The 15,019-nt window shown below is 38.3% G+C and overlaps 1 protein-coding gene across 1 annotated transcript in view; it reads left to right on the top strand.

Annotated features, from left to right (window-relative positions):
- Positions 1 to 15,019, top strand: part of Utx (Utx histone demethylase) — a 758,689-nt gene that overhangs the window by 82,580 nt on the left and 661,090 nt on the right. The window contains exon 3 of the mRNA XM_090377749.1: positions 9,387 to 9,738. Coding sequence (XP_090233875.1) covers positions 9,387 to 9,738 — 352 coding nt within the window. The remainder of the gene's footprint in view (positions 1 to 9,386; positions 9,739 to 15,019) is intronic.

A 15,019-nucleotide genomic window follows, 5' to 3' on the forward strand; every position in this document is an offset into this window, starting at 1 on the left:
TAGAGGCTTTTGTCATAATCTTCACAATCACCTGGTCTGTAGATTACTCCTACTCGCATTATACCTTTGTTTCCAACTATCTCACACCATACAGACTCTATACTAGCATGTGAGACGTCTGAATCCGGGAAAGCTATCGTCGCACTCAGGCTGCTTCTGATAAGAAGCATTACCCCACCACCCCTTCTATCTAACCTATCCTTCCTAAATACATTATACAAGCCGTACTGAAACTCATCATCCCCAATTTCCGGGTGGCACCACATCTCTGTAAGCCCTATTATGTCCGCGTTACTTGTTTTAACCAGCAGTTCGAATTCGCTCATTTTATTGACGACACTTCTAACGTTACTGTATAAACAATTAAGATTTACTGTTCTTGTATATTTAACAACCCTAGCACAACCCTTGAAGTTTTTTAGGCTCTCTTCCCTGGCATTAGCTACCCGCCCACGTGAAACGTTTGTGCCCCCAGAACATCTAGATAATACGTCCAGTTGGGGTAACAGATAAGAACTCTTAAGGTATGTGCAAGAGTTACATTGACCAATATTATCAGATAAACGCGTGTCAGTATTACCCACATCCCCCCTAACTAGCAGTTTCCCTGAACCTTTAAGGTATCCTCAATAATACTGGCAAAAACTTTTGCACCACCTTTGTTTAAGTGTATCCCGTCTCTACAAAACAAATTCCTTCTACCTACAAGTGTGGGCCATGCTGATAGAAATTTACCCCCTAAAGCCTTGCAGATTCCTTCAAGTCTTGAGTTAATCCACAAGGCTCTTAACATATAATCCCTCCTATCGTGTCTGGGCAGAATTGCAGACACATAGACATTATGGCCTAGCTCGCGACATTTCCTCAGCATGGTCCTGTATTTTTCCAACAAATCGTCAGATCGTGTACGTTTAATATCGTTTGTCCCCACATGAATAATAATATTTTCTTTACCCCCTTTAAAATCTGACAGTCTGTTGGTGACATCATCAATAGTTACTCCCGGCAGACATACCCTGGTTCTCCTCCACCTATCTTTATTACAAAAAATATTCCCCGTTTCCCTGACAATGGAGTCTCCTAATAATACAATGTCCTTTTTAACCAGAGTAGTTTGCACTTGGTTTTTCTGTTTTGAGGCTCGAATCGGGTGTGCATCACTTGGTAGATTGCTGGAGTTTTGAGTCCCTGACGAGCTCCCAGATGCATTATTTTCGAGGGCAAGCACTCGTTTTTTCAGGGACTCAAATTGTTCCCTCAGTGCACCAAATTGTAATTTAAGATCGGTGCACTCCTTACATCGATCACAAAGAAGAGAATCCCCAGGTGAGGTAGGATTAGTCACCAGGTCGACCTTGGAAAACATTCCACAGGTTCCACAACGGATTAAATCATGACTCACCCGTAAATCGCCATCTGCTATTTCCGTGTGAGTCACGATACCCTGTGACGTGTTTAAGGCAGATCTCGTAACTACCATTATAAAATTAAATAAATATCAATGAAAGTAACTTTAAAAAATTATATCTATAATATTATTAAAATCAAACAGTTACAGGAAAACCTATAACAAAATAATCCAACAATATCTAAATAAATGAAATATTTAAAAGCACTATCCAAAAGTAAACCACTTAACTGAGGAGCCCTGTCTAAGCGCGTCCGCTCACCTCGAATGCCAACCTCGAATGCCTGTTGTCAAAAAATGGCTCAATTTGAACTTCTCGTTAGGACAACTAATGCTAATATAATAGGGGTAACAGAAAAGCGGTGATGACGAGTTGCACTATGGTATGTGTAATGTATTTAGGAAAGGTAGAAGAGGTGGAGGGGTCATGCTTCTTATCAAATGCAGCCTGAGCACAAAAAAAAAAAAAAAAAAAAAAAAAGAGCTTTTTTGAATCTGAAGTAATGTCTGCCACCATGGAATTTGTGTGGTGTGAGTTAGTTGGAAACAAAGGAACAATGAGAGTGGTAGTAATCTACCGACCAGAAGATTGTAAAGAATATGACAAGAGCCTTTAGATGCAGATGGAATGAGCAAGCAAGCAAGCATGAATGTCTTATTTTGGGTGACTTGAATTGCCCCAAGTTGATTGGAATAAGTAGAAGGGAAATTCAATGTGGAAAAACTTTTTTAAATTAGCTTTAACAGAGGCACATGTTGGAAGAAAGCAAATTTACATAGCATAAGCCAAAAAAAAAAAAAAAAAATTTCACCCATCCATTTGCTCTACTTCAATTTATTTTGGCTATCAACTTCCACAACAACAGATGAAAGTTTGTTCCAGCAATCAACTATCCACTGGCTAAAGGCAAATTTCCACATCTATTTGACAACTGTCTTTCCTCAGTTTGAGTTTATGCACCCTCAGGTGTGTAATCTGAGGAAGAATCACATCAGCATTGATTTTGCTCAATCCAGTCAAGGCCTTATACATACCAATCAGATTAACTTGCAGGTGCCTAATCTCCAGACACTACAATCTTCACTCACCAATCTCATTACTCTCCCCTGTTCTCCTTCCAGCAGCTCTACATCTTTCCTAAAATGAGGACTCCAGACCTGTATGCAGTACTCAAGGTGTGACCTGACCATTGTCTTATACCAGGGGATTATCAGCTCCTTATCTCTTCTAGCAAAATTCCCGTATGTCGTTGACAAGATCACATGACCTGCTCTGGCAGCCTGTCTCCACTGCTCAGAATACTCCATATCTGACTGCATTTTTTTGTTGTCCACTACCACACAATTGGTACATTTCTCTGTGTATTTCTGAGTTACTGCTACCCATATGCAGTACTTTTCATTTGTCAATGTTCCAGTTGCCAGTCTTCAGTTGCTACTTCTCAGCCCATCTTCTCATCTTTTATAGATCCTGTTGCAGTAGCACACTGCCATTACTGTCATTAACAACCCCACCAGCCTTTGTAGCATCTGCAAACTTCGACATTAAGCCTGATATATCTTCATCAATATCATTGATAAATATGGAAAACAACAATGGGCCCAACATCGAACCCTGGGGAACAACATTAGTCCACAAAATGTCTATTGATGTCCTTAATGCCATACTGCTCTAATTTGTAGAGTAGTCTTCCCTGTACCAACAGTATCAAAAGCTTTCCTAAAATCTAAGTATATGATATTGAAATTATTTTTTGCATCCAGTTCCATTTTGTGACTACATCATAGTAGCCAATCAAATTTGTCAGACAAGACTTCCCCTTAATAAACCCATCCTCTGTCTGAACTATAACTGCAGTCTTTTGTAGATGATCCTGCATTGTTTATTTAACTAGCGACTCCATTATTTTCTCTGGAACAGAAGTTAAACTAACAGTCTGTAATTATTTGTGTCACCCTTCGATCCCCTCCTTTGTGAATTGGGGACACATTTGCACATCTCCAGTCCATGGGGACCTCCCCTGACTCCAAGGAATCTTTCATAATTATGGCTAAGGGTTTCCTTACTTCCTTTACTGCTTTCTTTAATTGGATAGACCTCATCCACTACAGGTGCTTTTCCTATTCTCAATTTCAACAATTTCTCCTCCGCTTTGCTCTCACTTATTACAAAATCATTTAGCTCCCTGCCAGAGTTTGATAAACTTCTGTCATTCCCCCACTCCTTGAATAACTCCTCATGTGTGAATGTAGATGCAAAATATTCATTTAGTTTGTTAGCTACCTGAGGAGGATCAACAACAGTTGAACCATTGATATCAAGTGGACCAATCTGATTCATCCCCTTCCTTCTAGAGTTTACATAAGTAAATAACTCTTTGCTGTTTTTATTTGCATCCTTTGCCAAAGATTTCTCGTAATCTGCCTTCGCCTGCCTAACCTCCTTTGTAACTTGGTTACAGACCAGCTTATATCTATCTTAGGCTTCTGTGTCACATGTTAATTTTTATGTATTCCATGAATTTTTGTTCTCTGCCATATGTCTCATTAGTTCATCTGACATCCATTTAGGCCTAAATCGTGAACAGTATTTCTTTGTTGGTATGAAAAGCCTAGTTGCTTCCAAGATTAATTCTTTGAATGCTTCCCATTTTGAACTTGCTGTTGGTAACATCATCAGTTGGTCCCACTGTAATCATCATCAGCCATTTTCAATCCACTGCAGGATGAAGGCCTCTCCAGCAACTTTCCAGTTCCTTCTGTTTTGAGCACTGGCCATCCATTTACTACCCAAAAACTCATGAATTTCATCTATCCATCTCCGCCTTTGTCTTCCAGGTTTTCTTCTAGCTCCTCTTGGGTACCATTCTGTTATTTTCTTAGTCCATCTTGTCATCATGTCTTCGAGATGTGTCCTGCCCAAGACCATTTTAGTTCTTTAATTTTGATAAGAATGTCCTTTACTTGAGTTTGCTGCCTAATCCATGTGTTTCTCTTCTTATCTAACAGTCTGATTCCCAATATAATTTGTTCCATTCTTTGCTGTGTAGTTCTCAGCTTCTCTTCCATTCTTTTGGTGAGTGCCCAAGTTTCACTTTCATAAGTCATGGTGGGGAGTATACATTGATTCATTATTTTACGTTTCAGACAAACTGGCATATTGCTCTTCAGTATGTGACTATATTTCCTGAATGCTATCCATCCAAAATTTATTCTTCTCTTGACTTCCAGCCATTTATCATTTATTACAGCTAATAACGTGTCCCAGATAAGTACATGACCCCACCTTTTCAATTACTGCTCCTTCAATCATTATTTCCCTTTCTGTGGCATACTTGTTCATCATTACTTTTGTTTTAGCCATATTCATCTTTAGTCCAAAATCCTTACTAACTGTGCATAACTGATTAAGATTTTCCTCTAATTCTTTGGGGTCGTGGCTTATGACCACAATGTCATCTGCAAATCGTAAATGGTTTAGGTACTCTCCGTTCACATTGACTCCTTTCTGCGACCAGTCTAATCTTCCGAAAGCTTCCTCAAGGGCAGCAGTAAACAGCTTCGGAGATATTGTGTCTCCTTGTTGAACTCCTTTCTCGATTTTAAATTTGCTACTATCTTTGTCTAATCTAATAAAGGAGGTAGCACTCTCATATATTTTCTTCAAAATCATAATATATGGAGTATCTATGCCTTGTCTTTCCAGTGCCCGAAACATTGCCTTATGCTGTATAGAGTAAAATGCCTTTTCATAATCGACAAATGCCAGGCATAATGGTGTTTTATATTCATTTGCTTTCTCCATTAGCTGTGATATTACATGAAGGTGATCCATAGTTGAGAATCCTGTCCTAAAGCCAGCTTGCTCTTTTGGTTGATTCTCATCAAGTATTCCTTCTAATCTGTTAGTAATGACCCTTGTGAACAACTTGTAGATGTGGGATAACAAGCTAATTGGTCTATAATTTCCAATTTCTGATTTATCTCCTTTCTTATGCAGCAAAACTATGATTGCATTGTTCCACTGCTTAGGCGTCACACCTTTTCTAATGCACTTTGTGAAGAGCCTTGCCAGTTTTTGTGTTATGTTTCTTCCTCCCAATTTTAACAACTCTACAGTAACTTCATCTTCCCCCGGGGCTTTCCGATTCTTCATTTTCTTCAATGCATGTTCTACCTCATCAGGAAGAATATCGGGTATGTCGTATGTGTTGCTACTTTGCAATCCATCTTCCCCACTGCTGGTATCATTCCCTCGCTCCTTGTATAATTCTCTACAGTAGTCTTCTGCTATTTGAATTATGCTTTCTCTGCTGTTTATAAGTACACCATTGCTATTCTTCAGTTTCAGTATCATTTGTCTTTCTGTATTACTGCTCATGGCTGCTGATTTAAATCCTTTGTTTTCCCTTAATACTTGTTCTACTTTTTTTGTGTTAAATCTTCTTATGTCCTCTCTAAGTCTCTTTCTAATGGCTTTGCATAACTCAGTATACTTAATTTTCTCCCTGTCGGTGTTTTTCTTGCTCTTCATTTGTCGTCTTCGGTTCATCATGACAAGTGTTTCTTGACTAATTTTTTCTTCTTTGGATTTCTGTTTCCCTATAGGTTTCTTGGGCTTTATCACTTTCAGAAAGTTGTAATATTCCTCGTCGATATCTTGGTCCTCAGCAGTCTCCAGAAGCTCAAACTTGTTTTTAAGTTCCAGAACATACTGCTTTTTCTCCTCCTCTGTTATCTCAAAGACCTTTGTATTATTTACTCGAGTCAGTTTTTTCCTTTCCTTTCCTACATCTATATCAAGTGTACATCTTACTATTCTGTGATCACTTCCAACATTTACCTTATTCAGGACGGTAACATCATTCACAATATATCTTCTGTTAGTGAGGATGAAGTCGATTTCATTAGTTGTTAATCCATCTGGACTCTTCCATGTCCACTTTCTGTTCACCCTTTTCTTGAAAAAAGTGTTCATTACTGACAGTCCTTGAGATCTGCAAATTCCACAAGTCTTTCACCTCTTTTATTTCTTTCACCAATTCCAAAATTTCCTATAGTTCCTCTTTCTGCGCTGTTTTGCCTTTTTCCAACCTTAGCATTGAAGTCCCCCATAATAATAGTGTAGTGGGATTTCTGCTCGTCGAGAAGACTCAATTTCAGTGTACATTTCTTCAACCTCTTCATCATCTTGGCTCGATGTTGGTGCATAAATCATTATAATCTTTAGCTTGTACCTCTTAGAAATCTTGAGTATTAGCCTTGACTTCCTTGGTGATGTACTTTTGAATTCCAAAATGTTGTTTTTAAAATCTTTATGGACCAGAAACCCAACTCCACCTTCACTCCTTTCACTGTTTGCATTGGTGTACAGCAGATTTCCACTTGATAAACTTATAAGTGATTCATTTCTTCTTCTTGTTTCAGCCAAACCGATGATATTCCAATTCACATTTTCTAATTCCTCTTCCAGCTCTAATATCCTGTCTTCACTGATGAGTGATCGTACGTTATAACAGGCCAAGTTCAGTTTCCGTGCATGGCAGCCTGGTCGTATCCAGAGATTCTTAGCACCCTCTGCTTCCACTCTGAACCTCTCGCTGCCGTAAGAGGGAGAGTGAAAGCTGCTGGGGACTGAGGGCCATTTTTATTGTTGTGCTCTCATGCTGGAGGGTTTGGTCTTTTCCTCTTCACACTGACCAGGCATTCTTGAAGAGAACCACTCTACACGTTCGTTGCCACCTAAGTGACCTAATAGGGCTTACCATCGAGAAGGTGTGCATGAGTGGATTTTAGGGAGGCAGGCCAACCGGACTTCTCCTAAATCTTCTGTAATAGAGAGATATTGGATCCATCAGTGTTTTAGGCTGAGTGTCTGATAACACACAGGATACCTGTTCCTCTCTAAGCCCCTCTAATCCCCCCCCTAGGTCCCACTGTATAGAATTTAAATACTGTCTGAGACCGCCATAGTCACCTTTACGAAAGTCAAAACCCTTCCCTTTGCCCTTGATGGTAGTTACCTCTGAGTAAATCACACTTCAGCACATTGTGATCACTACAACCTAGTGGTTCCTTTATCTGCAGATTCTTGATCCTTGAAGAATCACTACTGATAATCAGATCAAGAGTATTACTCCCTCTAGTTGCCTCCCGAATATGCTGATGTAGAAAACAATCATCCAATAAATCTACAAAAGCTTTGCTAGTGTGAGTGACCAACCCACAAATTCCAGTCAATCTCTGGGTAATTAAAATCCTCCATTATAAGACACTGATTTACTGGCCCACTCTATTTCTCTGCACAACTGCTCATTATACTCATCAGATTCGTTTGGCCTATAACACACACCTACTCTCATTTTTGCTTTCCCAGTGCTTGTGTCACACCAAACAGACTCAACATTGCATTGCCCACCAACATCAGTTGGATGCACATCCTTAGATTTTGTGTTTCTTAACTAACAGCATAACCCCTCCTCCCTTTCTGTCCTGTCTATCCTTTCTATACACATTGTACTCCCCAAATTCCAGTTCTGCACTGCATATGTCTGTGTGACACCATGTCTCTGATATCCCAACAATATCTACCTTTGATGTCTTGACTAGCACTTCAAGCTCATCGAATTTATTAACTATACTCCTAGCATTGGTGTACATGCAAGTATACGTACACCTGTTTCTACTCTTAGTTACCCTAACACAGCCCATGTATTTACTTGTTCCACTGACTCCCAGCAGTCCTGGAAATCCCCATTGCCTTGCTTTCCAGGCTGCTGCTCAATTGCATTTCAATAGAAGTAGTGCGGCGCCTCCATAGCCAGGTGGGAAGGAGCAGCAGTGCATAGCACACATTTCTAGATTAGACTGGGGTTCGAACCCGCCACCACCAAATACAGAGCATGCGGGAAGGTCAGGGAATGACCACTGCATCGGAGCAATATGGCCTTAGTTGCTAATGCTCCTTAAAACCAAATAACAACAACAACAACAGAAGTAGTGCAAGAATTACTTTTACCTCTTCCAGCGGGTACTGTTAATTTATTAGTCCTCGTATCTCCCCCCCAAGCTAGCAGTTTTCCGACCCATCTAAGTCTGCCTCGATAGCATCAGCAAATATTCTTGCACCCTTTCTATTTAAGTGCATCCCCATCCCTGTAGAAGCAGTCTCTCCTGTTAACAAGCATAGACCATGTTAACAAGCAATTAGGCATAGACCTGTTAGCAAGCATAGACCAGTCAGACATCTTTAACTTTTAACTAGTGGGGTGTCATTTATATTTCATTAGTAGTGCAATTCATTTCTCATAAACTGCTCATGTTTTGTATATCTGATGCTCTAATGTCTTCTATTTTTGTTTAAAAAAAATATATTTTGGTATCATAGAAATATATTTTCAATGTTGTTTTATGACATATAGAAATAACACTTATAGAAAATTTTAATTTGTCTTTATTCCATTTTGTAGAAAAGTATTATGTAAAGCATAAAAAATAATTCATTGAAAATTTATCAATTTTCTTTAAATTGAAAATATTAAATATTATGAGTTGGTAAAAAATGAAAGGAACAGGGGAATGTGTGTAATGAGAAACGATTATTTACAAATTAAAATAATAAATTAGGAAAGATGGATATTAATTACATATTATTTTTATACACCCAAAAATATTATATAAATAGTAAGGTGCAGTCTGTTGACCTGGAAGAAGAATTTAAAAAAATAGTTAAACAAACAAAATGAGTCAACAGGTTAAAAATTTGTATTCATCCAAATTTTTGATGTTTGTCAAACAGATAATAGTGATGGAAGAAAGGTTTTTCTTTGATAAAGAGAAAGGTAATACTTGCACAAGAGAGAAAGTTAAATGTTTTGGGTTGAGAGATTGCATCTTAGTAATTAAATTAAATTAAATTATGGTTAAATCAAATTTTCTGTAATGTGCGTGGTTAAGAATTTTTTCTTTAAATATATAGGCAGTGAAATACTTAGAAAGAGTGCTTATTCAGCACCATCAAGAAAAGGATAAAGCATTACGTGTAGCCAAACAGCAACAGCTACCATCAGTGCCATTAACTGTAACCCTGCCTCTACCACCACTTCCAGAAAAAGTAGTTGAGAAATCAAATACAGTTTCAGCCAACCCAGTGACAACAACTTCCACTACTGCCATTAATACTACCACTTCAGTATCTTCAGTTAGATCGCAGCCTGAACAAAGTATAACACACGGCAAGAAAGAGCAGACAGTAACTAAAAAGGAATTGGATCCAAAAACATATTGCAAATTAGGTCATTTTAACCTTCTCTTAGAAGAATATGCAAAAGGTAGCTGTCCTTTAGTTTGTGTACTTTTTTTTAATAAATAATATCTGACTGTTTGATATGATTTTACAAATGTGAAACGTATATTACAAGAATTAAAAAATTATGAATTTGTATTTCTTTAAAAAATAAATTTCTTGAAAATACATTTAAATCAAGTATATTTACTGTCCAGTAAAAACATTTTGGCTGCCTACCTAATACTGGGTAACCTAACCTTTTCCCTACCGGTATCACTGCCACATAGCAAGATGTGAACTCTTAAGACCTCTAAACATTGCAGGAGAACTTTGAGGGAGATGCTAGAGAGTGTGTATTAAACCAGTAAAGTTAATTATGAGAGCATCATTGGACTCAGGAGAGATTCCTTTGGACTGGAGAAGTGTCAATGTGTCACCAGTACATAAAGTTGATTCTAAGAATAAAGTCAGTAACAACATACCGGTTAGTTTGATTTAGTGGTAGGTGAAATTCTTAGAAGCTATGATTAAGAGTAAAATTCAGGGATATTTAGAAAGAAATAGCATTCTGAAGGACACAAACAACATGCATTTAAGGCAAATTATGTTTAACAAACCTAGTAAGCAATTTTGACCCAGTTACTCATGAGCTGGATGTAGGGAACAATTTCAACATAGTTTATATGGATTTTAGCAAAGCATTTAACTCAATCCCTCATGTATAAGCCAGAACATTAGCACTAGTAGAGGCATATGATGCAAGAAAGCAAGCTTATTCAGCATCAGCCAAAAAAAAAAAAAAAACCACTCCCATTTCACCCCTCCATTCATTCGAAATACCTGTCCAGCTGAGCCCTAAATTTATTTAGGCTATCAACTTCCACAACAAGGGATGGAAGTCTGTTTCACCAGCCAACTACCCGCTGGCTAAAGGCAAATTTCCACACATCTATCCTACATCTGTCTTTCCTCAATTTGAATTTATGCCCTCTCAGGTGATTATTCTGAGCAAGAGGAAGAATCCCATCGGCATTGAGCATGCTCAAACCATTCAAGGCTTTATACACCTCTATCAGATCACCTCGCCAGTGCCTAGTCTCCAGACACTAATTTGCAAAACTTAAGCCTTTCTTCATAGTAACAACCCTTTGCTCAATTCACTAATCTTGTTGCCCTTCTCTGTACTCGTTCCAGCAGCTCTACATCCTTCTTGAATTGAGGCCTCCAGACTTGAATACAGTACTCAAGGTGCGGCCTGACCATTGCCTTATACAAGGGAATAATCACCTCCTTATCTCTGCTAGAAAAATTCCTGTATATCATTGACAAGACACCATGAGCTACTCTTGCAGCCCGTCTGCACTGCTCAGAGAACTTCATATCTGCCTGCGCAATTACCCCCAAGTCCTTTTCATTCTCTACCACTGTCAGTGTAGTACCACAGAGTTGATATGTTGCTCTGGGGTTACTGTTTCCCATATGTAGTACTTTACATTTGTCAATGTTAAACTTCATTTTTCACCTCTCAGCCCATCTGCTCAACCTTTCCAGATCCTGTTGCAGCAGCATACCGTCAGTAGTGTCCTTAAGAACACTACCAACCTTTGTATTGTCTGAAAACTTGGACATTAAGCTTGATATACCATCACCAATATCATTTATAAATACAGAAAACAACAATGGACCCCCCCAACACTGAACCCTGAGGGACTCCACTAATAACATTAGTCCACGATGAGCAGTGTCCAATGATTACCACTCTCTGTCTTTGATTACCATCACTTTATCCATAGCAGCAATTTGCCTCCAATGCCACACTGCTCCAAATTGTGCAGCAGTCTTCCATGTACAACAGTATCAAAAATATAATATCAAAAGTTATTCCCTGCATCCAGTTCTTTTGTGACTGCATCATAGTATCCAATCAAATTGGTCAGGCAAGACTTTCCCTTAACAAAACCATGCTGTGTCCGAGCTATAACTGAAGTCTTGTCTAGATGATCCTGCAGTGCCTCTTTAACCAGTGCCTCCATTAATTTTCCTGAACAGAAGTTAAACTCACAGGTCTATAATTACTTGTTTCAGACTTTGATCCTCCTTTGTGAATTGGTGTCACATTTGCACATCTCCAGTCTATGGGTACCTCTGCTGAGTCCAAGGAAGCTCTCATAATTATGGCTATGGGTTTGCTTACTTCCTTTGCTGCCTTCTTTAATATAACTGGATAGATCCAATCCACCCCGAGTGCCTTTTTTATGTTTATCCTCAACAATTTCTCCTCCACTTTCCTCTCAGTTACTACAAAATCATCTAGCTCACTGCCAGAGATTACTTCACCTCTGGCATTCCCCTTCCTGAATAACTCCTCATGTGTGAATGTAGATTCAAAATTCTCGTTTAGTTTGTTAGCTACCTGAGCAGGATCCTCAACTGTTGAACCATCAATATCCAGTGGACCAATCTGATTCATCCCTTTCCTTCTAGAGTTTACATAGGTAAAGAACTCTTTTCTGTTTTTCTTTGCATCCTTTGCCAAGGATTTCTCATAATCTGCCTTTGCCTGCCTAATCTCCTTTGTGACTTGGTTACAGACCAGCTTATATCTATCATAGGCTTCCATGTCACCCATCCTTTCTTTGCATCCTTTGCCAAGGATTTCTCATAATCTGCCTTTGCCTGTCTAATCTCCTTTGTGACTTGATTACAGATCAGCTTATATCTATCATAGGCTTCCACGTCACCCATTAATTTATATGTATCCCATGCATTTTGCTTCTCTGCCATATGTCTCATTAGTTCATCTGACATCTATTTAGGCCTAAACCTTTAACAATATTTCTTGGTTGGTATATAAAGCCTAATAAGTTCTTTGAATGCTTCCCATTTTGAATTTGCTGCTGGTAACATCATCAGTTAGTTCGACTGTATAAAGAATTTAAATACTCTCTCAGTCCATCGTAGTCGCCTTTACGAAAGCAAAAACCCTTCCCTTTGCCCCTGATGGTAGTTACCTCTTTGAGTAAATCCCACTTCAGCACACCGTGATCACTGCCACCTAGTGGTTCCTTTATTTGCAGGTTCTTAATGTGTGAAGAATCACTACTGATAATCAGATCAAGAGTATTACTCCCTCTAGTTGTCTCCCGAACATGCTGATATAGGAAACAATCATCCAGGCACCTCCATAGCCAGGTGGGAAGGAGCAGCAGTGCATAGCACACACTTCTTGGTTAGACCGGGGTTCAAGCCCGTCACCACCAAATACGGAGGATGAGGAAAGGACAGGTAATGACCACCGCATTTCTCGGAGCAATATGGCCTTAGTTGCTAATGCTCCTAAAAACCAAATAACAAACAAACAAAACAATCATCCAATAAAACATGTTGGGATTACTGGAAAGGTTCTAAGATGGATTGCAGTGTGACTGCAGAGCAGAAGGCAGAGGGTTGTGATCAGTGGATATATTCCAGATTGGTAATACAGGAACTCTCGGTTAATGAACGTTCGATTTATAAACATTTGCTATAATGAACGTCAGAATTCATTTAAAATTTCTTGAAGTCACCAATAGATAGTCTTCAATAGAGTTTCTTATAAAACGAAATGCCAAACGTACAGTGAACATAATTGTAAGATTTAAATAAATAAACTTTTAAAAAATTTATTCATTACAATAATTATCAGAAAATTATTATATGATAATTTTACTGAACTGTACTTGGTTAATAAAGCTAATCTAGCCAGTAAAAAAAACGTTGGTTTACATGTCACGTAGAATATTTTCTCGTGGGAGAAAATGGCTGCAGTTTTTAAATGAATATCTGAGGAGTTAGCAATCTGTGAAGAAGACACAAATATGGAAAGAATTGCAAAAGTATAATGAAAGTACAAAATGTATAATGAACTAAGTCTTGGAATGGAACTCGTTCGTAAATTGACGGTTGCCTGTATATAAAAGAATAAGAAAAATTTACCTCAGTGTGATCCGTAGAACACTTCCATATGACACTTTCCAGAATTTAAACGAATATAAAAATAAAATTACATCAAATGAATTCTTACACCCACAGCAACATCAGTGATTTGATGCACCAGGAATCAAAGGCTAAGGCTCCCAACCCAACCCCAAAATACATCAGACCACAACCACATAATCATGAGTGAAGGAAGACATTGTCCATAAATAAAATCAAGTGTAAAATGATTACAGTAATAAAATCAATTAAAATAATTTAAAGTAAATTTTATAATTGACTTTAAATCCTGAAGCTGATGGGACTTTTCGACCTTATGTCTTGACCACAGGATAGAAATAATGCAGTGTGTATGTGAGTCAAAATATTAAATAGAGGTTATTTGTCTTGGTGCATGCTTGTATATGAACATGAATCAGAGATAAGACATGGATGGAATACATTAATAGAATTCTCGTGTAATTTAATTTTAAGAGTTTTTGCAATTGTATAGTTATGTTGTACACTAAGTGTTTTTGTCTTGTTGAATAAAAATATGGAGCTTTCATTAACGGCACGAAAGGCCAATTCTGACACTGCTGCATGAGAAGCACGTGTGCTGCTTAAACTTGAAATCCAGCATGTGTCGAGTCAAGCCCTGGTAAGATGAGTCACAATCACTGCAAGAAATGTTGTATACCAGGTCATTTATTTGTGTTGCAAAAGAGAAAAGGACTGGGTGATTGTTCATTAAAGAGCCTGTGAAGCAGTTCAGTATAGTGTGTAATTTCCATATTGGTCTGGCCACAATTTTACAATTTTAAACTCTAAAGAACTCTAATCTTTAAAGAACCTATTAAGCTCTGCATTAGCATTTAGCATTAGTAAAGGCACATGATGCAAGAAAGCTAGCTGATATAGCATCAGCCAAAAAAAATCTAATTTCACCCATTCACTCGCTCCAAATGTTTGTCTAGTTCTGCCTTGAATCTATTTAAGCTATCAACTTCTACAATGGCAGATGGAAGTTTGTTCCAGCAATCAACCACACTCTGGCTAAAGGCAAACTTCCGCACATATATCCTACAACCATCTTTCCTCAATTTGAATTTATGCCTCTCAGGCGATTATTCTGAGCAAGAGGAAGGATCCCATCAGCATTGAGCATGCCCAAACCATTCAAGGCTTTATACACCTCAATCAGATCACCTTGCAGGTGCCTAGTTTCCAGACACTGTAATTTGCAAAACTTAAGCCTTTCTTCGTTAAGAGCAACCATTTGTTCTATTCTATTAACGGCACGTTAATAGAATTGTCCTACTCTCCACTCGCTCCAGCAGCTATACATCCTTCATAAATTGAAGCCTCCA

This window comes from Mastigoproctus giganteus, chromosome 1 (assembly GCF_048544385.1).
Source record: "Mastigoproctus giganteus isolate SK-2022 chromosome 1, ASM4854438v1, whole genome shotgun sequence".
In the NCBI taxonomy this organism is placed as follows: Eukaryota; Metazoa; Arthropoda; class Arachnida; order Uropygi; family Thelyphonidae; genus Mastigoproctus; species Mastigoproctus giganteus.